The 27670-nt window shown below is 39.8% G+C and overlaps 1 protein-coding gene across 13 annotated transcripts in view; it reads left to right on the top strand.

Moving 5' to 3' along the window:
• The window catches only part of SCN8A (sodium voltage-gated channel alpha subunit 8), a 211908-nt gene that overhangs the window by 121682 nt on the left and 62556 nt on the right, over positions 1-27670 (top strand). For 8 of the 13 annotated variants that reach the window (XM_032284668.1, XM_032284650.1, XM_032284618.1 and 5 more), the window contains exons 12-13: positions 654-1016; positions 23401-23530. In XM_032284668.1, coding sequence (XP_032140559.1) covers positions 654-1016; positions 23401-23530 — 493 coding nt within the window. Of the gene's footprint in view, positions 1-653; positions 1050-23400; positions 23531-27670 lie in introns of all 13 variants that reach the window. The other 5 variants (XM_032284637.1, XM_032284579.1, XM_032284605.1 and 2 more) reach the window with 1 other exon arrangement.

Genomic DNA, 27670 nt, shown 5'->3' with positions numbered 1-27670 from the left:
ATCCGAGGTCAGGAGTTCGAGACCAGCCAGGCCAACATGGTGAAACCCTGTCTCTACTAAAAATACAAAAATTAGCTGGGCATGGTGGTGAATGCCTGTAATCTCAGCTGCTAGGGTGACTGAGGCAGGAGAATCGCTTGAACTGGGGAGGTGGAGGTTGCAGTGAGCCAATATAGCACCATTGCACTCCAGCCTGGGCGACAAGAACGAAACTCCATCTCAAAAAACAATATATATAAAATAGTTATATATATTTATATATAATAAATAAATTCTGTCTTTTTGCCCAGTGTGGCATAGTCTAACTTAAGTTAAAGACACTTCCTCTGAGCCCATGGTAAAAAGAAATGTACACAACCATGTGCTTCCCCCTGGATAAGTTGCATACAACATGGGATAAAAGCATCTTAGGATGCGTCCAAGGAGCAGTGGATAGACGTTTTGAATCGGTAACTGGTCAAGCACCGGTGAGTAACAATTGGTGAAGAACTGTAGCGGTCAACATGCAGAAGTGCTTTCTGGAAACACTTGTGTTCTGATCACAGGACTGCGAGGATGGGGCCTGATGGGAACCTAACCACACTTGCTCGGGATAAAGGTCCACTCCCATCTCATTTCCCCCTCCCTCTCTCTTTCTCTTTCTGCCCCTGCAGTCACTGCTGAGCATCCCGGGCTCGCCCTTCCTCTCCCGCCACAACAGCAAGAGCAGCATCTTCAGTTTCCGGGGCCCTGGGCGGTTCAGAGACCCGGGCTCAGAGAATGAGTTCGCGGATGACGAGCACAGCACCGTGGAGGAGAGCGAAGGCCGCCGGGACTCCCTCTTCATCCCCATTCGGGCTCGCGAGCGCCGCAGCAGCTACAGTGGCTATAGTGGCTACAGCCAGGGCAGCCGCTCCTCGCGCATCTTCCCCAGCCTGCGGCGCAGCGTGAAGCGCAACAGCACCGTGGACTGCAATGGTGTGGTGTCCCTCATCGGCGGCCCCGGCTCCCACATCGGCGGGCGTCTCCTGCCAGAGGTGAAAATTGATAAGGCAGCTACCGATGACAGTGTAAGGAAGTACACAAATAGATCGAGGCTAGGCATGGCAGTCACCCCCGCCCCTTCCCCTCCTCTTTCCCTGCTCCGCCCATCCCACTTGGTCTGTCTGGACCCAACTCCTGTTAAGACCCCAGACATTTCTGTGTTCTTGGTTTATTTCTATTTCTCTCTTCAGTCCTCCCCCTGTTACTTGCCCTGTTTTCTCCTTTCCTTTATTCCTTGCTCCATTTTCCCCATCTTCCCTCCTTGTTTCTGACATTCCTTCTCTCCCATCAACCCCTTTCTTTATGTTACCTTTTTCTTTCTCTCCATCTTTGTCTTTGCAAGTTTGTCTGCCTATGTTTCCCTCCTCCTACCTGCTTTGACTGAATGCCTCTGGCCAGCGGAGCCTGCCCGGATGGAATGAGAATGCCATCGAGCCACCACCAATGACCCAAGTCTGAGCCGGTTTGGAACTACCATTGCTTCTCTTCCCCCACGTCCTCTACTCTCCTAGGGAAACAGCTTGGAATTTAGAGATCTTATCCTTTAAATTTAAAAAAAGTAATCAAGTTTTGAATAATGTTCCAAGTCTCCTCTGCAAGAAATAGACATGATTTTTCCAAAGAGGAATGCTTCTGAGATGTCAGGGTCGGGTGTGTGTGCCAGCCGAGCCAGGCAAGGAGAGGTTAAAGAGGCCGATAGGAAACTGGACCCAGACTTTTAAAAGGGATTGAAATTGAAATAAATCAAAGGAGGAAAAGTGGGAGGTTGGAGCAAGAACACATTGTATATGGGGGAGGAAGGAAAAGGGAAGCAAAAGATGAATTTTAAATGTAATCAAATGTCAGGCTCTGGAGGACTTGCATGTAACAGCTTCACAAAATTGGTGATATAGAGGTTTGAATACTGGTGCCCCTCTTTGGGAAGATCCATCTCCTAACATTTCTTTAAATTCTAAGCTGTTTATACCTTTTTTATTTTTAAATTTGTATAACCTCAGTGATCCTAATCCTTCGTACCTCTAATTTCTAACTTTCCTCAGTCCCTCTTCAGCTTGTATAAGCTCCTTGAGATAGCATGTTAGTCTATTTTGCTCTAACACTTCAGTTTCTTCTAACACAGCATGAAGATAGCCAATCCTTTAATTAGCATGATGCATGTGTGGAGTAAAACTGGTGGATGAAGTTTTTCAGATTATCTATTTTTAAGAATTTTAGGGTAATTATTGAATGTACAGATAAAATAGCAACAGGCAATTTGTATGTGTTTGGGATTGTCTAGTCTCGTCCTTCCCTTTTAGTTAAAAGCAAAATATGGCCAGACACAGTGGCTCACACCTGTAATCCCAGCACTTTGGGAGGTCAAGGAAAGGGGATCACTTGAAACCAGGAGTTGGAGACCAGCCTGGGCAACACAGTGAGACCCTGTTTGTACAAAAAATGAAAAACAATGGCCAGGCATGCTGGCATATGCCTATAGTTCCAGCTACTTGGGAGGCTGAGGCAGGAGGATCACATGAGCCCAAGAGTTTGAGGTTACAATGAGCTATGATCACACCACTATACTTCAGCCTGGGTGTCAGAGCGAGACTCAGTATCAAAAATAAAATAAAGCAAAATACTCTCCCCCTTACATTTGTATAGCTTTTTATAAGCTACAAATTACTCTTCTATGCATTATTCAATTTGTCCTAAATAAAAATCCTGGGCTGGGTGTGGGAGCTCATGCCTATAATCGCAACACTTTGGGAGCCCGAAGCCGGTGGATTGCTTTAGGCCAGGAGTTCGAGACCAGCCTGGCTAACATGGGTGAAACCCCATATCTACTAAAAATACAAAACATTAGCTGGATGTGGGAGGCTGAGGCAGGAGAATCACTTGAACTTGGGAGGTGGAGTGTGCAGTGAGCCAAGATTGCACCACTGCACTCCAGCCTGGACAACAGAGTGAGACTCTGTCTTAAAAAAATCTGTAAGGGTGACTAAGTGAAGATTAATATTCCTGTTTTTGAGATGGGAAGAAGGTTCAGAGAATTTGTGTTCCTTTGAGTCTTACAGCTCATTACTGATATAGCCAGAATCTCAGACCCCTCAGAGACCCTAATCTTCTGTGTGCCAGTTAATTTTAATTTGGTCTCTGCCTAGACAGAGGTTGTAATGAGCAGAGATCACGCCATTGCACTCCAGCCTAGGCAAAAAGAGCAAAACTCTATCTCAAAAAAATAAAAAAAATTTTTTAAAAAGGTGGCTCCGAAGTTCTCCAAGACCCAGATAGTTGCCAAAATAAATGTTATACTTATCTTTACATTTAATTTTTATTTGATTTTTCACTAATTCTGTGAATAGCTTCACAATTAGATAATTATGTTCTCTGAAAAAAATGAAAAAGCAAGTGATAATATCCGTGTTGAATGAAGGATGGGTCAACATCGGCAGTACGGTTGGGGCAATTCAAATGTTTAGAACCAAACTGAATTTTGATGTACTGGAAGTTTTAAAAAATATGTAAGCCAAATAATACAGCTTGTCTTTTCTCTGAATGAAAAGATATTAGGTTAGAGAAGGTATTCAGGAAGGAGCTTGAGGTCAGCTCAAGAGAGATGATCAGGTCTGGGGATTTTGTTTTTGTTTTTTCGGCACCTTCTGTTGCACTGTGTGGGAGAAAAAATTGAGAGTCAGTTAAGCAGATGGCTGTGGAATATAAAGCTTTCGGTACTACTTTACACTGTGGTCTATAAAGCTCTGCCTTTGGGTTTGGGGGGACCTACATGCCCAGCACCCTATAAACACTTAGGAGGTTCTTTGTAGTGACCTCAAGTGAGGACAGTGACAGACTTGAGAATTCCCAAGGCCAGGAGGTCAAAGTGGCAGGAAGATGAGGCAGGACTATGTCATTCCCAGGCGCCTCATAACTAGGAGAAACTTTATTTATTTATTATGTATGTATGTATGTATGTATATGTGTTATTAGAAGCCATAAAGAAACTATTATGGCTAGTTGTTAATAATGTGGGAAAATGTCTAGGTTACATTAATAGGCTCAAAGGAAGAAAACAGCAAAACAAGATGCATGTAGTTTGTGTGGTATGATACCAGATTATATAAAGACAAACTACATAGAGAAAAAAGATGAGCAGCCAAAAGTTAACAGTAGTTGCTTAAGAGAGAAGAAATTACTGACTTTTTTCTTCTTTATACTTTTCTGTTCTTTCTGGTTTTCTATAGTGGGCATAACGATTATAGCCATTATATATTGAGCTCTTATTATACTATGCTGAGCACTTCATATACATTATCTCATTTTATTCTTAAAACCACTCTATTCAGTAGGTGGTTTTATCCCATTAGCAGATGAGACTCAGAGAGAGATCTAGTGTCTTGGGGAATTGGACCTTAAACCAAGGTCTTTCTGTTACCAAAAGGAACTTCTTAACATCTTAAATATTAACTCCTTTTGCAAGTGGGAAAAACAGTCACTTATCTTAGAAGGACCCAGTATATTGATACTTTTATATTCAGTATTAATGAATTTAATTATAAATTTTAAGATATTCAAATTGTTTAGTATCTCTTAAATTAACTGGAAGCCCCAGCCAGATGAAAATGAATGCCTCTTTGGGCTAGGATGTAGTGATTCTCACTAGCAAACATTTTGGATGCATACAGAGCCAAGGATTAACCTGAGCAGTTAGAATCTTCCAGGTATGTGTACTCGTGCTTCATAGAGTGGCGTAGAAGCCACTGATCGTGCACAAACTGGCCTCACACAATATTCATGCTTAGGCTATGCCAAATCTATATTTTTTCCTTCAGGCTCAAATGAAGAAATAGGCTTTAAGAAAAAAAGACGCTCAGACATCACTTCATTAGATACTCTCATCAAAAATTACTTTATATCTTCATTAGTTATTCAGTTGTGATTGAGTGTTGAGATTTTTTGATCATTTTGGATTATTTTGGAATTTCACCTTTGCTTTTTGCTGAAGCAGGGGATAAAGGGACTTTTTCTGCATCTTCATCTCTGAACTGGGAAAGTAGGTGAAAATCATTGCTCTTCACTTATTGCCACTGGCAATCCAGACTCACATGCAGTTGAGAAGTCATGTTGAGGTAGCTTGCAAATGTATAAGCATTATCTCATTTAATGCTCACAGCCCCGACCTTATGAGATAGCTACATTTGTTGGCTGCATCTTACTGAAGAGGAAGCCAAGTCTTAGAAGAATAAAGTCACTTGCCCAAAATTGGACAGTAAGCAGTAGCATTAGGATTGAATCCAATCAGTCTAACTCCTAAGCTTTAATGATTAACCATTTCAATATACTAACCCTGAAGCCCAAGTTCTGTATTTTTCTGTGATCCTGGGAAATTAAATTTCTCTAAACCCATTTTCTTCTCTGTAAAAAAAAAAAAAAAAAAAAAAAAGAGAGAGAGAGAGATAAAAGGACCTCTGTTATAGGGCTATAGTGGCTCAACATACATATGTTATTCATATATAACATGCTTCATATATAAAATGTGAAGCATATTATGTGGCCCATTCTTGCTGCTCAGAAAGCCAGTTTTCATCCCTTTTCTTATACTTTTTTAGCCCTGAGAAGTAAACAGTACCGAATTGCTTGACTAGAAGGTGGGGGTGGGTCCTTCTGAGATTCTAAAAATCCTTTGTTTGAGAAAGAGAAATTATTGTACAATTATTTTAAAGCAAAACACTATGTAAATTTGAGAAAGGCTTGAGAAGGGATTATGGCTAGGTTCTAAGGACACTTATAAAATACTATAAATTTTAATTCCAAGAAAGGTGACTGGCTAATAAACTTCCAGTTATGTATTTTCATGTGAAAACAATTTGGAATCAATAAGAAGTCAAGCTTCCTTGGGCTGATCTGTAGAAATGTGGGCAGAATCTGCCATCTGCAGATATTGTAGGATATCTCTTTGAGAAGGACTGCTGTAATTTAGGAAGTTGAAAGTCAGTGGCTAAATGCCCAAATAAACAGCATTTGGGTTAAGAGAAATGGAACAAACTTGTACTGGGTTTAACTTTCCAAGAACTTAAGGTCCTTAGTTGCTTCCTCAGTTACTGAGAGTTTTCCTCCGAGGCTTCTTAGAGGTCGAATTAAAAAAAAGGCAAGACTGCTAACTTTAAAATGTTAATTCTCCTCCCCACTCACCAACTACACAATACAAACCAAAACCATACCCTCCATTTACAAAAACAAAAACAAAAATCATTGAAGAGATAGAGAAGGGAAGTGAAAGAGTATGTGATCTTTCCACTGGTCCTTGGATCTCAACATAGTTGAAGGAAGAAGCCCTCTTCCCACTCCCAGGTGATGAGAATTGGGCAGCTGAGCCCATAACAAAGTTATAGTTCACAGAAGCCCAAGCAGAATTCTAGGTGGAAGCTAACTTTGAGAAGGTGACAGTGAAGCTACTTTACCTGGGAGAGAGGCTCCTTCAGATTTTCTTCCCTTTAGTTGTCTATGATTTAACATGAGAAACAGTAGCCAGGCCGGGTGCAGTGGCTCATGCCTGTAATACCAGCACTTTGGGAGGGCGAGGCAGGTGGATCATTTGAAGTTAGGAGTTTGAGACCAGCCTGACCAACATGATAGAACCTTGTCTCTACTAAAATACAAAAATTAGCCATGCATGGTGGCGGGTGCCTGTGATCTCAGCTACTTGAGAGGCTGAGGCAGGAGAATCACTTGAACCCAGGAGGCGGAGGTTGCAGTGAGCCGAGATTGCACCACTGCACTCCAGCCTGGGAGATGGGGCAAGACTCCCTCTCAAAAAATTAAAAAGAAACAGTAGCCAAAATTGCCAGTAGGAATGAAAGATGGTGCAACCACCTTGGAAATCAGTTTGGCAGTTCCTCAAAAAAGTAAACAGAGTTAACAAATGACCCAGCAATTCTGCTCCTAGGTCTATGCCCAAGAAAATTGAAAATGTATGGTTGCACAAAAAACTTGTACATGAAATTATTTATTTTATTTTATATATATATATACACTTACATATATATACACATACACACACACACACGCACACACACATATATTATTGCACTTCAGGTTCTGGGGTACATGTGCAGAATATGCAGGATTATTGCATAGGTACTTACATGGGAATGTGATTTGCTGCCTCTATCCCCCCATCACCTATATCTAGCATTTCTCCCCATGTTATCCTTCCCTAACCTCCCTACCCTCTGCTATCCCTCCCCTATTCCCCCACAACAGACCCCAGTGTGTGATGCTCCCCACCCTGTGTCCATGTGTTCTCATTGTTCAACACCCACCTATGAGTGAGAACATGTGGTGTTTGATTTTCTGTTCTTGTGTCAGTTTGCTGAGAATGATGGTTTCCAGATTCATCCATGTCCCTACAAAGGACACCAACTCATCGTTTTTTTATGGCTGCATAGTATTTCATGGTATATATGTGTCACATTTTCCTTGTCCAGTCTGTTATCGATGGGCATTTGGGTTGGTCTTTGCTATTGTAAACAGTGCCGCAATGAGCATATGTGTGCATTTGTCTTTATAATGGAATGATTTATAATCCTTTGGGTATATACCCAGTAATGGGATTGCTGGGTCAAATGGAATTTCTGTTTCTAGGTCCTTGCGGAATTGCCACACTGTCTTCCACAATGGTTGAACTAATTTACACTCCCACCAACAGGGTAAAAGTGTTCCTGCTTCTCCACATCCTCTCCAGCATCTGTTGTCTCCAGATTTTTTAATGATTGCCATTCTAACTGGCATGAGATGGTATCTCAATGTGTTTTAATTTGCATGTCTCTAATGACCAGTGGTGATGAGCATTTTTTCATATGTTTGTTTGCCTCATAAATGTCTTCTTTTGAAAAGTGTCTGTTCATATCCTTCACCCACTTTTGAATGGGTTTGTTTTTTTCTTGTAAATCTGTTTTAGTTCTTTGTAGATTCTGGATATTAACCCTTTGTCAGATGGGTAGATTGCAAAAATTTTTTCCCGTTCTGTTGGTTGCCAATTGACTCTAATGATTGTTTCTTTTGCTGTACAGAAGCTCTGGAGTTTAATTAGATCTCATTTGTCTATTTTGGCTTTTGTTGCCAATGCTTTTGGTGTTTTAGTCATGAAGTCCTTGCCTATGCCTATGTCCTGTATGGTTTTGCCTAGGTTTTCTTCTAGGGTTTTTATAGTGTTAGGTCTTAAGTTTAAGTCTTTAATCCATCTGGAGTTAATTTGAGTGTAAGGTGTCAGGAAGGGGTCCAGTTTCTGCTTTCTGCACATGGCTAGCCAGTTTTCCCAACACCATTTATTAAACAGGGAATCCTTTCCCCATTGCTTGTTTTTATCGGGTTTGTCAAAGATCAGGTGGTTGTAGATGTGTGGCATTGCCTCTGAGGCCTCTGTTCTGTTCCATTGGTCTATATCTATGTTTTGATACCAATACCATGCTGTTTTGATTACTGTAGCCTTGTAGTATAGTTTGAAGTCAGGTAGCATGATGCCTCCAGCTTTGTTCTTTTTGCTTAGAATTGTCTTGGGTATGCGGGCTCTCTTTTGGCTCCATATGAAGTTTAAGGTGGTTTTTTCCAGTTCTGTGAAAAGGGTCATAGGTAGCTTGATGGGGATAGTGTTGAATCTATAAATTACTTTAGGCAGTATGGCCATTTTCATTATATTGATTTCTTCCTAACCATAAGCATGGAATGTTTTTCCATCTGTTTGTGTCCTCTCTTATTTCCTTGAGCAGTGATTTGTAGTTCTCCTTGAAGAGGTCCTTTACATCTTTTGTTACTTGTATTCCTAGGTATTTTATTCTCTTTGTAGCAATTGTGAATGACAGTTTGTTCTTGATTTGGGTCTCTTCAAGTCTGTTACTGATGTATAGAAATGCTTGTGATTTCTTCACATTAATTTGGTATCCTAAGACTTTGCTGAAGTTGCTTATCAGTTTAAGGAGATTTTGGGCTGAGATGATGGGGTCTTCTAAATATACAATCACGTCATCTGCAAATAGAGACAATTTGACTTCCTCCTTTCCTAATTGAATACGCTTTATTTCTTTTTCTTGCCTAATTGCTCTGGCTAGAACTTCCAATACTATATTGAATAGGAGTGGTGAGAGAGGGCATCCTTGTCTAGTGCCAGATTTCAAAGGGAATGCTTCCAGTTTTTGCCCATTCAGTATGATATTGGCTGTGGGTTTGTTGTAAATAGCTTTTATTATTTTGAGATACATTCCATCAATACCTAGTTTATTGAGAGTTTTTGGCATAAAGGGCTGTTGAATATTGTCAAAGGCCTTCTCTTCATCTATTGAGATAATCATGTGGTTTTTGTCTTCGGTTATGTTTATGTGGTGGATTATGTTTATAGACTTGTGTATGTTGAACCAGCCTTGCATCCCCGGGATGAAGCCTACTTGACTGTGATAGATAAGCTTTTTGATGTGCTGTTGCAATCAGTTTGCTGGTATTTTATTGAAGATTTTTGCATCTATGTTCATCATGGATATTGGCTTGAAGTTTTTTCTTGTTGAGTCTCTGCCGGGTTTTGGTATCAGGATGATGTTGGTCTCATAAAATGATTTGGGAAGGATTCCCTCTTTTTGGATTGTTTGGAATAGTTTCAGAAGGAGTGGTACCAGCTCCTCTTTGTATGTCTGGTAGAATTCAGCTGTGAACCCACCTGGACCTGGGCTTTTTTTGTTTCGTAGGCTGTTTTGCTGCCTCAACTTCAGCCCTTGTTATTGGTCTATTCATCGTTTTGACTTCTTCCTGATTTAGGCTTGGGTAAGTGTATAGGAATTTATCAATTTCTTCCAGGTTTACTGGTTTATGTGCATAGAGTTGTTTGTAGTAATCTCTGACGGTAGTTTGTATTTCTATGGAATTAGAGGTGATATCCTTTATCATTTTTTATTGCATCTATTTGATTCTTCTCTCTTTTCTTTTTTATTAATCTGGCTAGCAGTCTGTCTATTTTATTGATCTTTTCAAAAAAACAGCTCCTGGATTTATTGATTTTTTGAAGGGTTTTTTGTGCCTCTCTCTTCACTTATGCTCTGATCTTAGTTATTTCTTGTCTTCTGCTAGCTTTTGAGTTTTTTTGATCTTGCACCTCTAGCTCTTTCAATTTTGATGATAGGGTGTCGATTTTAGATCTTTCCTTGCTTCTCATGTGGGCATTTATTGCTATAAACTTTCCTCTAGACACTGCTTTAAATGTGTCCCAGAGATTCTGGTATGTTGTGTCTTCATTCTTGTTGGTTTCGAAGAACATCTTTATTTCTGCCTTCATTTCATTGTTTATCCAGTCAACATTCAAGAGCCAGTTGTTCAGTTTCCATGAAGTTGTGTGGTTCTGAGTTAGTTTCTTAATCCTGAGTTCTAGTTTGATTGCACTGTGGTCTGAGAGACTGTTATGATTTCCATTCTTTTGCATTTGCTGAGGAGTGATTTACTTCCAATGATGTGGTCGATTTTAGAGTAGGTACAATTCAGTACTGAGAAGAATGTATATTCTGTGAATTTGTGGTGGAGAATTCTGTATATGTCTATTAGGTTTGCTTGGTCCAGATCTGAGTTCAAGTCCTGGATATCCTTGTTAATTTTCTGTCTCGTTGATCTGTCTAAAATTGGCAATGGAGTGTTAAAATCTCTCACTATTATTGTGTGGGAGTCTAAGTCTCTTTGTAGGTTGTTAAGAACTTGCTTTATATATCTGGATGTTCCTGTATTGGGTGTGTATATATTTAGGATTGTTAGCTCTTCTTGTTGCATTGATCCTTTTACCATTATGTAATGCCCTTCTTTGTCTCTTTTGATCTTTGTTGGTTTAAAGTCTATTTTAACAGAGACTAGGATTGCAACTCCTGCCTTGTTTTGCTTTCCATTTGCTTGGTAAATCTTCCTCCATCCCTTTATTTTGAGCCTATGTGTCTCCTTGCATGTGAGATGGGTCTCCTAGATACAGCACACCGATGGGTTTTGGCTTTTTATCCAATTTGCCAGTCTGTGTCTTTTGATTGGGGCATTTAGCCCATTTACATTTAAGGTTAATATTGTTATGTGTGACTTTGATCCTGCCATTTTGATGGTAGCTGGCTGTTTTGCCCATTAGTTGATGCAGTTTCTTCATTGTGTTGATGCTCTTTACCATTTGGTACATTTTTGGAGTGGCTCATACTGGTGTTTCTTTCTATGTTTAGTGCTTCTTTCAGGAGCTCTTGTAAGGCAGGTCTGGTGGTGACAAAATCTCTGAGCAATTTCTTGTTCATAAAGGATTTTATTTCTCCTTTGCTTATGAAGCTTAGTTTGGCTGGATATGAAATTCTAGGTTGAAAGTTCTTTTCTTTAAGGATATTGAATATTGGCCCCCACTCTCTTCTGGCTTGTAGGGTTTCTGCTGAGAGATCCACTGTGAGTCTGATGGGCTTCCCTTTGTGGATAACCCGACCTTTCTCTCTGGCTGCCCTTAGCATTTTTTTCCTTCATTTCAACCCTGGTGAATATGACGATTTTGTGCCTTGGGGTTGCTCTTATTGAGGAGTATCTTTGTGGTGGTCTCTGTATTTCCTGGACTTGAATGGTGGCCTGGCTTGTTAGACTGGGGAAGTTTTCCTTGATAATATCCTGAAGAGTGTTTTCCAGCTTGGATTCATTCTCTCCGTCACATTCAAGCACATGTATCAAACGTAGATTAGGTCTTTTCATATAATCCCATATTTCTCGGAGGCTTTGTTCATTTCTTTTCACTCTTTTTTCTCTAATCTTTCCTTTTCATTTTATTTCATTGAGTTGATCTTCAGTCTCTGATATCCTTTCTTCTGCTTGGTCGATTCAGCTATTGAAACTTGTGTATGCTTCGCAAAGTTCTTACGTTGTGTTTTTCATCTCCATCAGGTCATTTATATTCTTCTCTAAGCTGTTTATTCTCATTAGCATTTCATCAAATCTTTTTTCAAGGTTGTAGTTTCTTTACATTGGCTTAGAACATTTTATTTTAGCTCAGAGAAGTTTCTTATTACCCACATTCTGAAGCCTGTTTCTGTCAATTCATCAGACTCATTCTCCATCCAGCTTTGTTCCCTTGCAGGTAAGGAGTTGTGATCCCTTGGAAGAGGAGAGGCATTCTGGTTTTGGGTGTTTTCATCTTTTTTGTGCTGGTTTCTTCCCATCTCTGTGGATTTATCTACCTGTGGTCTTTGTAGTTGGTGAGTTTTGGATGGGATCTCTGAGGGGACGTCCTTTTTGTTGATGATGAAGTTATTTCTTTCTGTTTTTTAGTTTTCCTTCTAACAGTCAGGTCCCTCGACTGTAGGACCACTGGAGGTCCACTCCAAACCCTGCTTGCCTGGGGATCACCTGCAGTAGCTGCAGAACAGTAAGGGTTTCTGCTGGCTGCTTCTTCTGTTACCTTAGTCGCAGAAGGATACCTACCAGATGTCAGTCTGAGCTCTCCTTTATGGGGTGTCTCTTTGGATATACAGGGGTCAGGGAGCTGCTTGAGGAGACAGTCAGTCCCTTATAGGAGCTCAAATGCTCAGCTGTGAGCCCCATTGTTTGAATCAGAGCTGCCGGGGAAGTACATTTAAGTCTGCTGCAGTAGAACTCATAACTGCCTTTTTCCCCAAATGCTCTGTCCTGGGAAGTTGAGGCTTTATTTATAAGTTCCTGACATGCTGCTGCCTTTTTTCAGAGATGCCCTGCCCAGCTAGGAGATAGCCTAGTCACAGTCTGCCAGCAGAGGCGTTGCTGAACTGCTGAGGGGTCTACCAAGCTTCTCTGTGAACTTCATTGTGGTTTAGTTTATAGAGATGTAGTTAGAACTGCCTTGGTAATGGCGGTCTGCCTCAATAATGGCAGACTGCCTATGTAATGGTGGACTGCCTCGATAATGGCAGACTGCCTCAGTAGTGGTGGACTGCCTTGGTAATGGCAGACGTCCCTCCCCGCACAGAGATTGACCATCCTGGGTCCAGCTACACTGGCTGTGAAACTCTCAATCCAGAGCATTTCAGATTGCTGGTCTTTGTTGGGGTGGAACCTGCTGAGCCTAATCACCTGGCTCCCTATTTCAGCCCCCTTTTTTTCAGTTGAATGGGCGGCTCTTTCTAAGTGTTTCAGGCACCAGTTGAAACGGCCGCCCTGATTTGTGTGAGGTTTTTGTGCAGAGACCCACTGTGCCAGCCGAAACAGCCGTGCTGGAAACTCGTAGCACTTTTCAGCCCGGGAATCTCCTGGTCTGTGGGCAGTAACAACTCATTTGGAAATGTGGTGATCACTCACCCTGTGCATTCTCACTGGGAACCGCACTCCAGAGCCATTCCTATTCCGCCATCTTGGATCGAAATCCATACATGAAATTATTATTCACGATAGCCAAAAAAGTGGAAACAACCCAAATGCCCATCTACTGATGAATGAAAAAATAAAATGTGCTACATTCTACAATGGAATATTATTTGACCATAAAAAGGCATGAAGTATTAATACATGCTACAACATGGATGAACCTTGAAAACATTATGTTCAGTGAAAGCAACCAGGCACAAAAGGCCACATAGTATGTAATTCCATTTATAGGAAATGTCTAGAAGAGGCAAACCTGTAAAGACAGATCAGATTCTTAGTTGCAAGGAGCTAGAGAGGTGAATTGTGAATGATTGCTAACAGGTACTGTGTCTCTTTGGTGTGGTGGAAATGTTCTGGATTAAGTTGTGGTGATGATTGTACAACATTGTGAATATAATAAAAGCCACTAAATTGTATGCTTTAAAATGGCTAAAATGATGAATTTTATATTGTGTGTATTTTAGCTCAATTTTTTCCATAGTGAAAGAAAGAATAGCCAAGAGGCCGGGTACAGTGGTTCACACCTGTAATCCCAGCACTTTGGGAAGCCGAGGCAGGTGGATCATCTGAGATCAGGAGTTCGAGACCAGCTTGGCCAACATGGTGAAACACTGTCTCTACTAAAATATGAAAATTAGGCATGGGTGGTGGCAGGCGCCTGTAATCCCGGTTACTCAGGAGGCTGAAGCAGGAGAATTGCTTGAGCCCAGGAGGCGTAGGTTGCAGTGAGCCAAGATTTTGCCACTTTACTACAGCCTGGGTGACAGAGGGAGATTCTGTCTCCAAAAAAAAAAAAAAAGAAAGAAAGAAAGAGCCAAGAACCTAGCCCTTAAATCCCAGCTTTCAAAACCTCACTTAGGGAAGAAGGCCTGCCCACCCCTCTTGTTATACTCTGACTTTAACAGATTAGATTTTCCTAGTAGTACATATATATTGTTCTCCAGACACCATCTTAGCCTCCTCTCAGCACTTTTAGTGATGTCCTTCATAGACAATTTTAGTTTGTGTCATGTTAACACTGATGAATATATGTTTGCCCTCTCTCTCTCTATGAATCAGCCTATTTTGATGAATACCATGAGACGTCTACAAATGGTCAATGACTAAACCATATATAAAAATAGAACATTGACCCGTGACCTGCCCAAGAATCTACCCCCTTATCTACAATGAACAGTCCAAGAAATAAGTCAAACTTGCAGGAAGCCAGGTTGCTATCTCTGATGACAATCCAGAAAGCTAAGTAATAATTTCTGTGACAGTAGTCCCCTAATGGGAGCCAGGCATTGTGGCTCATACCTGTAATCCCAACACCTTGGGAGGCTAAGGCAGGAAAATCTCTTGAACCCAGGAGTTTGAGACTAGCCTAGGCAACACAGTGAGACCTCGTCTCTACAAAAAAAAAATTAAAAATTAGTAGGGTATGGTGACATGCACCTGTAGTCCCAGCTACTTGGGAGGCTGAGATGGGAGGATCACTTGAGCCTGGGTGGTCAAGACTGCAGTGAGCTGTGATCACATCACTGTACTCCAGCCTAGGCAACAGAGCAATATCCTGTTTCAAAAAAAGAGAAAAAAAGTTCCCAAATGGGCAGGACTTGATTAACAACTCACAGTTTTCCTTAATTTTTGTTCTTATTTTCAACTGAGGTTTAACCAGAGAGAGCAAAACATGCACCCTCAACCAATCACATGAGTTGTCCCACTTCTTGTTACCTTGCCTACAGCTTCCCAATGCCAACAGCCTCCAATCAAGCCACATTTGAAGCCTTCCTTTTTCTCACCTATAAATCTTTGCCATTCCTCTGCCTGCCTTTAAGTCTCTGCCAGAACACAAGTGGCAGTGATGGTGGCTGACTCCCTCGGTATAGCAAGGTCTAAATGAATAGCCTTTGCTTTTCTCATCTGGTTGATCTTCATTTCCACAATACAGATAATATTTTATACATATTTTTACACTCTGCATTCCATATTCCTTCTCAAAAGAATTCTACTGCATAATCAAATTGCAGTAGGATATTGATTGGGTAAGCCTCACCCAAGAGTTAACCAAAGTTGTGGCTAAAAAGGCGGTGGAGAAGGAGTTATCTGACCACTTGAGGATCATCCCCTAAACCCATCATTACCACAAGACTCTCCTAAAAAGTACTCTCCTACCTCTTTTAACCAGTTCCTTCCACTCCAGGCAACCACTTCTGACTCATATCACTATAGATAGATTTGTTTTCTTTTGTATGTGTGGACTCATACAAATATGTATTTGTATTTGAGTGCTTTCACTCCACAAAATGCTTTTGTTTTTGAGACATGTTCATGTTTTATATATCAGTGGTTCATTCCTTGTTATTGCTGAATGGTATTTCATTGTATAAACAAACCCCAATTTGTTTATTCATTCTCCTGTTGATGGACATTCAAGTTGCTCCCAGTTTGCAACTAGTGTGAATAAGCTTGCTATGAGCATTCTTATAAAACTCTTTTAGTACATAAATGTTTTCATTTATATTGGGTAGATACATCAGCATGAAATTCCCGGGTTATATGGTAAATGTATGTTTAATTTATAAGAAACTGCCAAACAGTTCATCAGAATAGTTGCACCATTTTTTTATCCCACCAACAGTGTATTAGGGTTCCACTTGCTCCACATTCTAGCCAAACTTGCTGTTGTTAGTCTTTGAGTTTAGCATTTTAATGCATATAAAATGTTGTTTTATTGTGCCATTAATTTGCATTTCCTGATGACTAATGATGATGAGTATCTTTTCCTATGTTTTTTGGTTTGTCATACATCCTCTTTAATGACTTGTTTATTCAAATCTTTAGCTCATTTTTTGACTGGGTTGTTTGTCTTTTTATTATTGTTAGTTTTTCATGTGTTCCAAATACAAGTCAGATATAAGAATGTTTAATTTTAATGAAGTTCGGTATATCAAAAGTAGTTTTTAGCATCCTCTTTAATTTCTTTCATGAGTGTTTTATAATTTTCTTTGTAGAGATGTTTCATTTCTTTCGTTAATTCCTAGGTATTTAATTTTATTTGTGGCTTTTGTAAATAAGATTACTTTTTAAAATTTCTTTTTCAGATTGTTCACTCAGCATATAGAAATGCTACTGGTTTTCATATGTTGATTTTATGTCTTGCAACTTTGCTGAATGTATCAGTTCTAAGAGTTTTCTGGTGAAATCTTTGGGTTTTTCCAACTATAAAATTATGTCATCTGTAAACAAGGATACTTTGTCTTCCTCCTTTCCAATTTGGATGCCCTTTTATTTCTTTTTCTCGTCCAGTTGCTCTAACTAGGACTTCCAGTACTATGTTGAATAATGGCGGTGAAAGTAAGCATCCTTGTTGTGTTCCAGATCTTAGAGGAAAGGCTTTCAGTTTTTACCCATTCAGTATAATATTAGCTGAGGGTCTGTCACATACAGCTTTTATGTTGAGGTATTTTCCTTCTATACCTAGTTTTTTGAGGGTTTTTAACCATAAAGGATGTTGAATTTTATAAAGTACTTTTTCAACATCAATTGAAATGATCATATGTTTTTTGTTCTTTATTCTGTTGATATGATGTGTCACATTGATTAATTTGCATATATTGAATCATTCATGCATCCCAGGGATAAATTCCACTTGATCATGATGAATGACATTTTTAATGTGTTCTTGAACTTGATTTGCTATTATTTTGTTGGTTTTTTCGGAAAGTTGTTTTTGCATCAGTATTCATCAGAGATATTAGCCTGTTGTTTTCTTTTTTTAATATATTGCTTTGTCTGGTTTTAGTGTCAGAGTAATACTGGCCTTGTAGAATGAGTTTGGAAGTATTCTGTCCTCCTCTATTTTTCAGAACAGTTTGAATAGGGTTGGCATTAGTTCTTCTTTAAATGTTGGTTAGAACTCAGCAATGAAACCATCAGGTCCTGGGTTTTTCTTTACTAAGTGGCTTTTTATTACGGCTTCCATCTTGTTACTTGTTAATGGTCTGTTCAGGTTTTGGATATCTTCATGGTTCAGTTTTGGTAGGTCGAATGTGTCTAGAAATTTATTCACTTTCTCTAGATTTTCCAGTTTATTGGCATGTAATTGCTCATAGTAACCACTAGTGCTACTTTCAATTTCTGTGGAATCAGTTGTAATGTTTCCTTTTTCATATCTGATTTTATTTATTTGGTTCTTCACCCTTTTTTTCTTCATTACTCTGGCTAAGGTTTTGTCAATTTTGTTTATCTTTCCAAAAAACCAACTTCTTGTTTCATTGATCTTTTGTATTTTCTTCATTTCACATTACTTTATTTCTGCTCTGATCTTTATTATATCTTTTCTTAGAATTTTGGGTTTTGTTTGCCCTTTTCTGGTTCTTTAAGATGCATGATTAGTTTATTAATTTGAAGTTTTTCTTCTTTTTCAATGTAGGTGCTGATAGCTGTAAACTTCCCTCTTAGTACTGCCTGCACTGTATCCCACAGGTTTTGGTATGTTGTGTTTCTGTTATTTGTTTCAAGAAACTTTTCAGTTTCCTTCTTAATTTCTTCATTGACTGACCCACTGGTCATTCAGGAGCATATTTAATTTCCATATGTTTGTATCATTTCCAAAATTCTTCTCATCGATTTCTAGTTTTATTCAAAGATGCTTGATATTATGGTCTAGGATACTTGATATTTTAAATTTTTTGAATGTTTTAAGACTTATTTATGACCTAACATATGGTCTATCCTTGAAAATGATCCATGTGCTAAGAAGATGTGTATTCTGTAGCCTTTGGATGAAATATTCTGTAAATATCTATTAAGTCCATTTGTTCTATTAGGTCATTTTTAGTGCAGATTAAGTCCAGTTCTTTGTTGAGTTTCTGTCTGGGAGATCTGTCCAGTGCGGAAAGTGGGTTGTTGAAGTTTCCAACTATTATTGTATTGAGGTATCTCTCTCTGTGTCTCTCTCTTTGAGGCAAGGTGTTGCTCTATCATCCAGGCTGGAATACAGTGGTGTGATCTCAGCCCACTGCAGCCTTGACTTTACAGGCTCAAGTGATCCTCCTACCTCAGGCCTCTGATTAGCTTGGATTATAGGTGTGTACCACCATGCCTGGCTAATTTTTGTATTTTTTGTATAGATGATTTTCCCATATTTCTCAAACTCCTGGGCTCCAGAAACCCACCCAACTGGAACTCCCAAAGTGCTAGGATTACAGGCATGAGAAATTGCACCTGGCCTGAGGTCTATCTCTTAACTATAATAACACTGGCTTCATGTATTTGGGTGTTCCAGTGTTGGATGCATGTATATATATAATCATTGCATTCTTTTGCTGTATTGACCCCTTTATCACCATGTAATGGCGATCTCTGTCTCTTCTTACAGTTTTTGTCTTAAAATCTATTTTTTCTATGGCTACTTCTGCTCTTTTTTGGTTTCCATTGGCACAGAATATCTTTTTACATCCCTTTATTCTCAGTTTGTGTATCTTTATAGGTGAAGTGTGTTTCTTGTAGGCAGCAGGTCATTGGGTCTTGTTTTTTCACCCATTTAGCCACTCTATGTTTTTTTATTGGAGAGTTTCGTTTATTTACATTTAGTTTTATTATTGATAAGTAGGGACTTACTCCTGCCATTTTGTCATTTGTTTTCTGATTGTTTTACAGTCTTCTTTTACTTCTTCCCTTCCTTCCTTGTCTCCCCTTTAGTGAAGGTTATTTTCTCTAGTGGGTATGATTTAATTTCTTGCTGTTTATTTTTTGTGTATCCATTGTGTGTTTTTCAATTTTAGGTTACCATGAGGCTTGCAAATACTATTGATGTCTTATAACCCATTTTTTTTTGTTTTATTTTTATTAATTTATTTTTTGAGGTGGTGTTTCACTCTTATTGCCCAGGCTGGAGTTCAATGGCATGATCTTGGCTCATTGCAACCTCCGCCTCCTGGGTTCAAGCAATTCTCCTGCCTCAGCCTCCTGAGTAGCTGAGATTACAGGCATGCGCCACCACACACAGCTAATTTTGTATTTTTAGTAGAGATGAGGTTTCCCATGTTGGTCAGGCTGGTCTTGAACTTCCGATCTCAGGTGGTCCGCCCGGCTCAGCCTCCCAAAGTGCTGGGATTACAGGTGTGAGCCACCACGTCCGGCATAACCCATTATTTTAAACTGATGACAGCTCAACACTGATTGCATAAACAAACATGCAAAAAGAAAACTAATAAAAACTGTACACTTTAACTTCATCCCTCTGCTTTTTAACTTTTTGTTGTTTTTCTTTATGTTTTATTGTACTGTCTATGTCTTAAAAAGTTGTTATTATTTTTATTGGTTTATCATTTAGTCTTTTTACTTCAGGTAAAAACACAGAATATTGTAACACTGTATAATTGTGGCATGTGGGAGTTTACATGCCACAATTACAGTGTTACAATATTCTGTGTTTTCTGTATGCTTACTACTACCACTGAGTTTTGTATCTTCAGATGATCTCTTATTGCCATTAACATACTTTTATTTCAGATGGAACAACTCCTTTTAGCATTTCCTGTAGGACAGGTCTGGTGTTGATAAAATCCCTCAGCTTTTGTTTGTCTGGGAAAGTATTTATCCCTCATGCTTGAAGGATGATTTTGCTGGATATAGTGCTCTAAAGTTTTTTTCTTTCAGCACTTTAAATATATCATTACTACTTTCTCTAGCCTGTAAGGGTTTCACTGAAGGCCTGCTGCTAGATTTATTGGTGCTTCATTGTATGTTTTTGTTGTTGTTTTCTTTTCTCTTGCTGCTTTTAGGGTCCTTTCTTTATCCTTGACTTTTGGGTATTTGGTTATTAGATGCCTTGAGGTAGTCTTCTTTTGGTTAAATTTGCTTGGTGTTCTATAACCTTGTACTTAAATATTGATATCTTTCTCTATGTTTGGAAAATTGTCTGCAATTATTCCTTTGAATGAACTTTCTATCCTTATCTCTTTCTCTATGTCCTCTTTAAGGCCAATAACCCTTAGATTTTTGCTTTTGAGGCTACTTGCTAGATCTTACAGGTGTGCTTTGTTCTTTTTTGTTCTTTTTTCTTTTGTCTCGAGTATTTTCAAATAGCCTGTCTTCAAGCTCACTAATTCTTTCTTCTGCCTGATCAATTCTGTTGTTAAGAGATTCTATTGCATTCTTTAGTATTCCGTTGCATTTTCCAACTGTAGAATTTCTGCTTGATTGTTTTTAATTATTTCAATCTCTTTCCTAAATTTATCTGATAGAATGCTGAATTCCTTCTCTGTGTTTTCTTGAATTTCCTTGCATTTCTTCAACACAGCTCTTTTGAATTATCTGTCTGAAAGGTCACATATCTCTGTTTCTCCAAGATTGGTCCCTGGTACCTTATTTAGTTCTTTTGGTGAGACCATGTTCTCCTGCAGGATCTTGATGCTTGTAGATATTTGTTGGTATTTGGGCATTGACAAGCTAGGTATTTATTACAGTCTTTGCAATCTGGGCTTGTTTGTGCCTGTCCTTCTTAAGAAGGCTTTCCAGGTAGTCGAAGGAACTTGGGCCCCACGCCCAATAATGCTGTGGTTTTTGCAGATTCATAGAAGTACCACCTTGGTGGTCTTGGATAAGAAAAATCTGGAAGAATTCTCTGGATTACCAGGCAGAGACTTGCTCTTTTCTCTTACTTTCTTCTGAACAAATGGAGTCTTTTTCTCTGTGCTGAGCCACCTGGAACTGGGGTATGTTGATGTAAGCACCTCTGTGGCCATTACTACTGGGACTGCTGGGTCATACTTGAAGTCAGCACAGCACAAGGTCTTGCCCAAGGCCTGCTGTAACCACTACAAGGCTGCCACCTGTGTTCACTCAAGGCCCTAGAGCTCTACAGTCAGCAGGTGATGAAGCCAGCCAGGTTTGTGTCCTCCCCTTCAGGGCACCAAGTTCCCCCAGGTCCCAGGTGGTTCCAGAGATGTCTGGAAGCCAAGTATTGGAGAAAAAAACCTTAGAGATTTCTTAGCACTTTGGGAGACCAAGGTGGGTGGATCACCGAGGCCAGGAGTTTGATACCAACCTGAACAACATAGCAAAACCTGTCAAGAGGACAGAGACCATGTTGTATGTCTTGTTCACCACTGTATCCATACTACTTAGCACTCAATAAGTATTTGTTTAAGTAAAATTAAATTTTAGCTGGGCATGGTGGCTCATGCCTGTAATCCCAGCACTTCTGGAGGCTGAAGTGGGAGGATCACTTAAGGCCAGAAATTCCAGACCAGCCTGGACAAACATGGCAAAACCCCATCTTTACTAAAAATACAAAAATCAGCCAGGTATGCCTGTGCATGCCTGGAATCCCAGCTACTCAGGAGGCTGAGGTGGGAGAATTGCTTGAACCTAGGAAGCAGAGGTTGCAGTAAGCTGAGATCATGCCACTGCACTCCCTGGGTGACAGAGCAGACTCTTTCAAAAAAAAAAATAATAAAAAACCTTAGAGATTTGCCTGATGTTCTATTCTGCAGCCATGCTGGCACTCCAACCACAATACTAAGTCCTTCCCACTCTTCCCTCCATTCGCCACAGGCAGAGAAGCCTCTTCCCATAGCCACCACCACAAGTCATTCTTATATACACAGAGGTTAGTATAATAATGCAGCAAGGAATTCCCAGGCAAATCGGTTATTTTGTGTCTTGCATTTCTTCTGTAGGTTTGCTAAAACAAACAATACTCCAAGGTGATCCAAATCTGAATCAGTGAAACAGTTTGATGAAGCACTTTTTTTTTTTCCTTTTTGAGATGAGGTCTCTCTGTGTTGCCCAGGATGGTCTCTAACTCCTGGGCTCACACAATCATGTCGCCTCTGCTACCTGAGTGGCTGGGACTTCAGGCTAATGAAACAGTTTGATAAAATCATAATCTGCTAGGAACTTTCTTCTGTTTAGTCCTTAAAATCTGAAGATGTATAGGACAGATGGACTTTTTGATGTAGCTCTCTAGAGGTAATTATTTTCTTTAAAACAGCTAGGATCATTCTCTTACTTATCAGACATATGCTTTTCCAGCCTCATACAATCTCCCCGTCCTCTGAGGGCTGGTGATTGTTTCTGTCCTCTTACCTTCACCATCTTAGAAGGAAGAGCTGAGTTTACATGGGTGATATGGTACAGTGAACAACATGGTTACTAAAGAGTTAGGTTTTAAGCCACTCCACTAAGCCTGAACTGACATAGAATAGTCGCAGGAATGTTAAGTCAGGGACATTAAGAAACCCTTTCCTGTAATCTTTCAAACCAGTTATTACCCAGGGTGGAACATGTAATAATATTTTTTTATAACAGTCTGATGATATTTTCTGCCATTTTTTCATTGGGAATTTGAATATTGCAGGTTAACTCATAAAATTGTGAAAGGGCAAGATAAACATATGTTACAATATATTTAATTAAGATAGCAAAACCTTTCTATACCTTCTTATAATGGCATGTAGTAGATTTGGAGCAGAACTTCCACTTGCTAATGTTCGGCTAGGCCCAGGTTTGGCATATGGAAGGGGCAGTTTATTAGAATAATGGTGCTCCTACTCAGGGAAGAAACAGCATCTGTAATACTCAGTGTGATCAGAAACGTGACCTTCATGAAATTTCAAATAGAAGTAAATTTGATGTACTTTATCACGTGAACCAATTCTAGCCAACTATTGTGAATATGAGATTAGGACCAGAAAACTCAGGGTCTGCTTCTGACAGCAGTATCCCTAGAGGATCTGGTCTTTATAGTCTATGCTTGGAATGAACCGGGTGAGATGTTTGGGCACAGCCAGATCGTTGGGTTCGTTGTAGATTCACACAGACTTAAATGACTTGGCCATATCATCCACAGAAATAAGGATGAACTATGGCCAATTCATTTCATTCTACTTCTTGAAGTGAATAGGACTGTAGAATCAAAGTTAAAAGCCATAATGAAGATCACATACTGGGCTGTCTATCAGGTAAGGCCCAGATTAACATTTATAGACTTAACTCACTCTATTTGCTTCTTTTTTTTTTTTTTTTTTTTAGGCTACAACTGAGGTGGAAATTAAGAAGAAAGGCCCTGGATCTCTTTTAGTTTCCATGGATCAACTAGCCTCCTATGGGCGGAAGGACAGAATCAACAGTATAATGACTGTTACAAATACACTAGTAGAAGGTATGTGCCCTGTGATGTCAGTCCAACCTGCTGAGATATAAATATATAATGTGCATGGCAAATATAATCCCTGTCTCTTGGTTTGAGTTTTGCAAAAGCTGTTTCTGAGCTTTAGGAATAGAGTCTATTCCTATATAGAAACTAGAATCACAAATTTCCTTCCTAAATTTACATGCGGAAAATCAAATACATGGGCTTCAGATATGCTTGTTGTGCACAGGCCACAAGATTGTAGGTAAGAGATACGAAAGGAGCTGCACGAGTGAGCAAGAGGATCTCAAGACCCTTGTCATTGTCATCATTAGGAGCCAGTGGGGTGCTGTAAGGCATAAAGGAATGTAGACTGAAGAACTGCAAAGCTATAAAATGATGGAATTTCCCTTATGGCCCCTAACCCAAAACATACCTTCCACTTTTCCTTTTTAACTACTTACAGCCCTTTTGGTTTTCCCTTAAGGAAGAATGTACTGTGCATTTTGATTGCACCTAGTTCTGTCTCTCTTCAAACACCCCCACATATCCATAAATATATTTGATGTGTGACTAGGTAAGTTGAAACCCTTCTTACTTTGAGCACTCTGTGCCACAGGGAAAGAGCAACCACTGTTGAATCATAGCACGTCTGCAGTAATGTTGCTGTCAGTGGCTGAGTTCTCTGTATTAAGTGGATTCTCTATGATACAACCTGGTGTGTTGAGGAATACCTGAAGATTTTCCATTAGACCACAGTCACGCAGGCAAGAATCGGCTCCTCTCCAGTTGTGGTCTGTAGTCCAGGATCCTTGTGCTTTCTTTGGAGGGAAATTCAGTGACAGATTTCGTCTCCCAAGAGTCTGATAGATTCTACACATATCTTCTTCTTGGATTTATATTGATTTAACTGAGTTGTCTCATTGTAGATCTAGATTATTCTTGAGGCCTCAAATTGCCGTTCTTCAGAGTACAGACGCCCAGAATAACCAAAGTCCCTGAGATAGGGAAACTCAAAATTGTCCTGGTATTCTTGAGACAAGTTATTTTTTTAGTCAATTAAACCCAGTGCCCCTTCTATTCTGTGTGTATGTTATACGTGTGTGTGTGTATGTGTGTATTGGGGAGGGGGGTGCAGTGGAGGGAGAATCCCTAGAAAAGAATTATCTAAGGGTGCTTACTTTACCATTTATGTGCAAAGAATGAGACTATAACTAGAGTAACCTTGATAATCCATCAAGTAAAAAAATGAATTCACTGCTTTCAGCTGCCTGAACAACTTCTATTTATTCCTGTTTTCTTTAATTTCCATTGAGGTTATTGTCTGATAGAACATCTTCAAGCTTTGTAACTTATACTTTGAGATTGTGAGCAAATAACTACGAGTCCTAAAATTCCAAGCTAAGAAATGATAGCCTAAGAACTTTGGCTAATTTTATTATTCACATAGAGACCAAGACAGGATTTCTCTGAGTATCTGTGCAGTTGAGAAAGAAAAAGAATCTTCAGCGCGCACATTTTATTATTAGCAGAGACATCAGAACAGCATAACTGTCAATACAATGCAACAGTTATTTATTTCTTACTGTAGCGGCTTAGTGCATGTTGCAGCAAAAGTAGATGCTCAAACAATGTTTGTCAAGCAGATGTTGGCTGTGCTTGGGATGGTAGGAGTGCTGGTGCTGCAGGGCTCCTTCCGCAAGCTTTAGAGCTTTCATCCCTTTACTGAGTTGGATAGAAACCATTGGGCCATTTTAAAAGTCTCTTCTCCCAGTTCTTTCTCTTTCTGTCCTGCTGTGCTCATTCTCCGCCCTCTACCCATCATCACACACATTAAAAAAAAAAAAAGAAAAAAAAGATGTAAGGGTAGCTCAGGAGACAGAGACAGATGTAGTTGTGTTCCTGAGTAGGAAGATACTATTCCAGTTCTTTGTCCTGTTTCCCAAGCGCTGATGTTCACATAGTTGTATCTGTCCTGCCATTTCCTGCTCAGGCATTTCTCTTGTCCTTGCACCTTGTATTTGACTCTTTGTTAAAGCTGATGGGACCAACCTGCTATAAACAAAGAGCAATGAATGGCTGACCAGAATAATATAAGAAGGAATGAAACATCCACGCCTGTTTAACCATTGGGCCCTATATTTAATGCTTGCTACAACATTAAAAGCCAGCATTGAACGAATTGCAGTTCTTGCTCTCAGACTTTCAGTTAGGAAACTCTGACATTATTTTAATCTGAAGATTAAATTATTATTTAAAACCCAAGAGGCAGGCTCCTACTTAGCTAATAGTTTAGAAACCACAGTGGAGAATTCCAGAATTCTGTCGGTAATGAGAAAACCCTGCCTGCTCTGCCCCTCCCCATCCTGTTGCAAACATGCTCACCAGGATCCAGTACATTTAGTAGAGTTCACCACTAGCAGAGCTATAAGCTTTGGGGATATTTCAGAGGACTGCGTGGGGTGTAGGCAGAGTAGTGAAGTCTCACTGTTAAAAGCAGTGAAGCTGTGTAAAAAGGGGAGATCGTGGTGCAGTAAGAAAGAAGAAGTAGTGATGTACTTGACATTACTGATTTTCAATATCAAGGAAGTACTTGACATTATTGATTCTCAGGTAAAACAATTTCAAAAGCTCCCCTAGAGGTAACTGGCCATAGCTGTTGCTGCCACTATTTATGTATTCTTTTATTTAACTGACAAGCATCAAGTGTCAGTATAGTTACCTAGCTGATGTCAGCCTTTCCTGTGTGGCAGTAAGCTTAGTGAGGGCAGGGGCTCTTCATCAGTGTATTCTCAGTGCCCGGCACATTGCAGGTACTTAAAAGTTGTTGAATTCAGTTGAGAGAAGCTCCTGTCTTCAGAAACCTCATGGTCTACCAAAGCCACCATCTTGGTGGAATTGTGAGGTCCTCTCTGAAAACAATTCCCAGTACCCCTGAGGTTGAGACCTAGAGTAACCACTCTGAAAATATCCAAAAGCAAAATAAGAGAAACCCCACAAACCTTTGGACATCGCACCCCTAAATGTCAACCCTTTCCCCCAAACCAAATACTTAGCCATTCCAGGCATATAAAACCAGTAACAATTTGCAAAGTCATAAGTCACTTGACAAGCCTTTTCATTCCCCAAATGATCTTTTCTAGCTCCTGAAGCTCCACATTGGCTTACTTTTTGTGGGAGTGAAAGATTATCCTGAAGATCTTCCCTTCTCAGTAAATATGGTTAAGAGATGTCTGGTATCCCTAGAGGAATTTTCTTGGTGCCCTGTAGGGCAAGAAAACCCCTCTTTGCTGTGTGGCAAGACTCAAGACCTAGTTCATTGTAAAACATTACACTTGTGTCAACTGTCAGATGTGAACAGTCGCAGCTTCAACCTCCACGTGCCAATGAGCAGCAGACGTTTGAAAAAGGGGGGGAGATCTAAAAGGAACGGAACTAAATTTCCAAATATGTACTGTAAGAATTTAAGGAAATAAAGGAACCTTGTCATTTTCTTTTTTGGGGGAGAAAACTATATTTACCTTAGGAAGGGAGGGAGTTCTCTGAGGAAGAAGCCACAGCAGATTTTCCTCACAGACTTCCTTTCCCACGCAGCCTCCCACGTGGCGCTTACAGCGGTCCTTAAATCTGAAAACCAAGGCAACCATTTTCTTAGCAACCAGGGAGCCAATCAGAAGCTCAGCCAAAACCACCTTGTCTAAAATAAAATATCGCCATCCAGCTGGTTGGAAAAGGGAACGTAGGCTAATTTAAGGTAGCCATCTTGGTTTTGGTGAAATGTTGGGAATTTTTTTTTTCCCTAAATGATTTGATAGTGTCAGCAGAATTGGGCAGGGAGAGAGTAGCTGTTACAGCCAACCCTGTAGAATCAATACCTCACAGTCTGACAGGTTTTCAAAGTTCACTTCTTAAAAAGCATCCTCTTAACTCAAGGTCCTTGGAATTTTGTAATCCTGACAATTGTATTTCAAGCTTAATTTGAGGAGAGCTTTGTTATGTAGGGCCTCATACCTAGATTGTTGTAACTGCCAGTTGAGTGTCTGTCTTTGATGTCTGATAATTCTTTTGAATCTTTGCTTTGGAAATATCTTTGCGATCATCTAGTCCAGTGAGTTTTTCAGTCTGTGTGTATCAGAGTCTTGGGACTCTAGAGAAGTGCCTCAAGAGAGG

This window comes from Sapajus apella, unplaced genomic scaffold, assembly GCF_009761245.1.
Source record: "Sapajus apella isolate SASKATOON/1434 unplaced genomic scaffold, GSC_monkey_1.0 scaffold2, whole genome shotgun sequence".
Lineage (NCBI taxonomy): Eukaryota > Metazoa > Chordata > Mammalia > Primates > Cebidae > Sapajus > Sapajus apella.
This window is presented reverse-complemented; position numbering and strand designations above follow the sequence as displayed.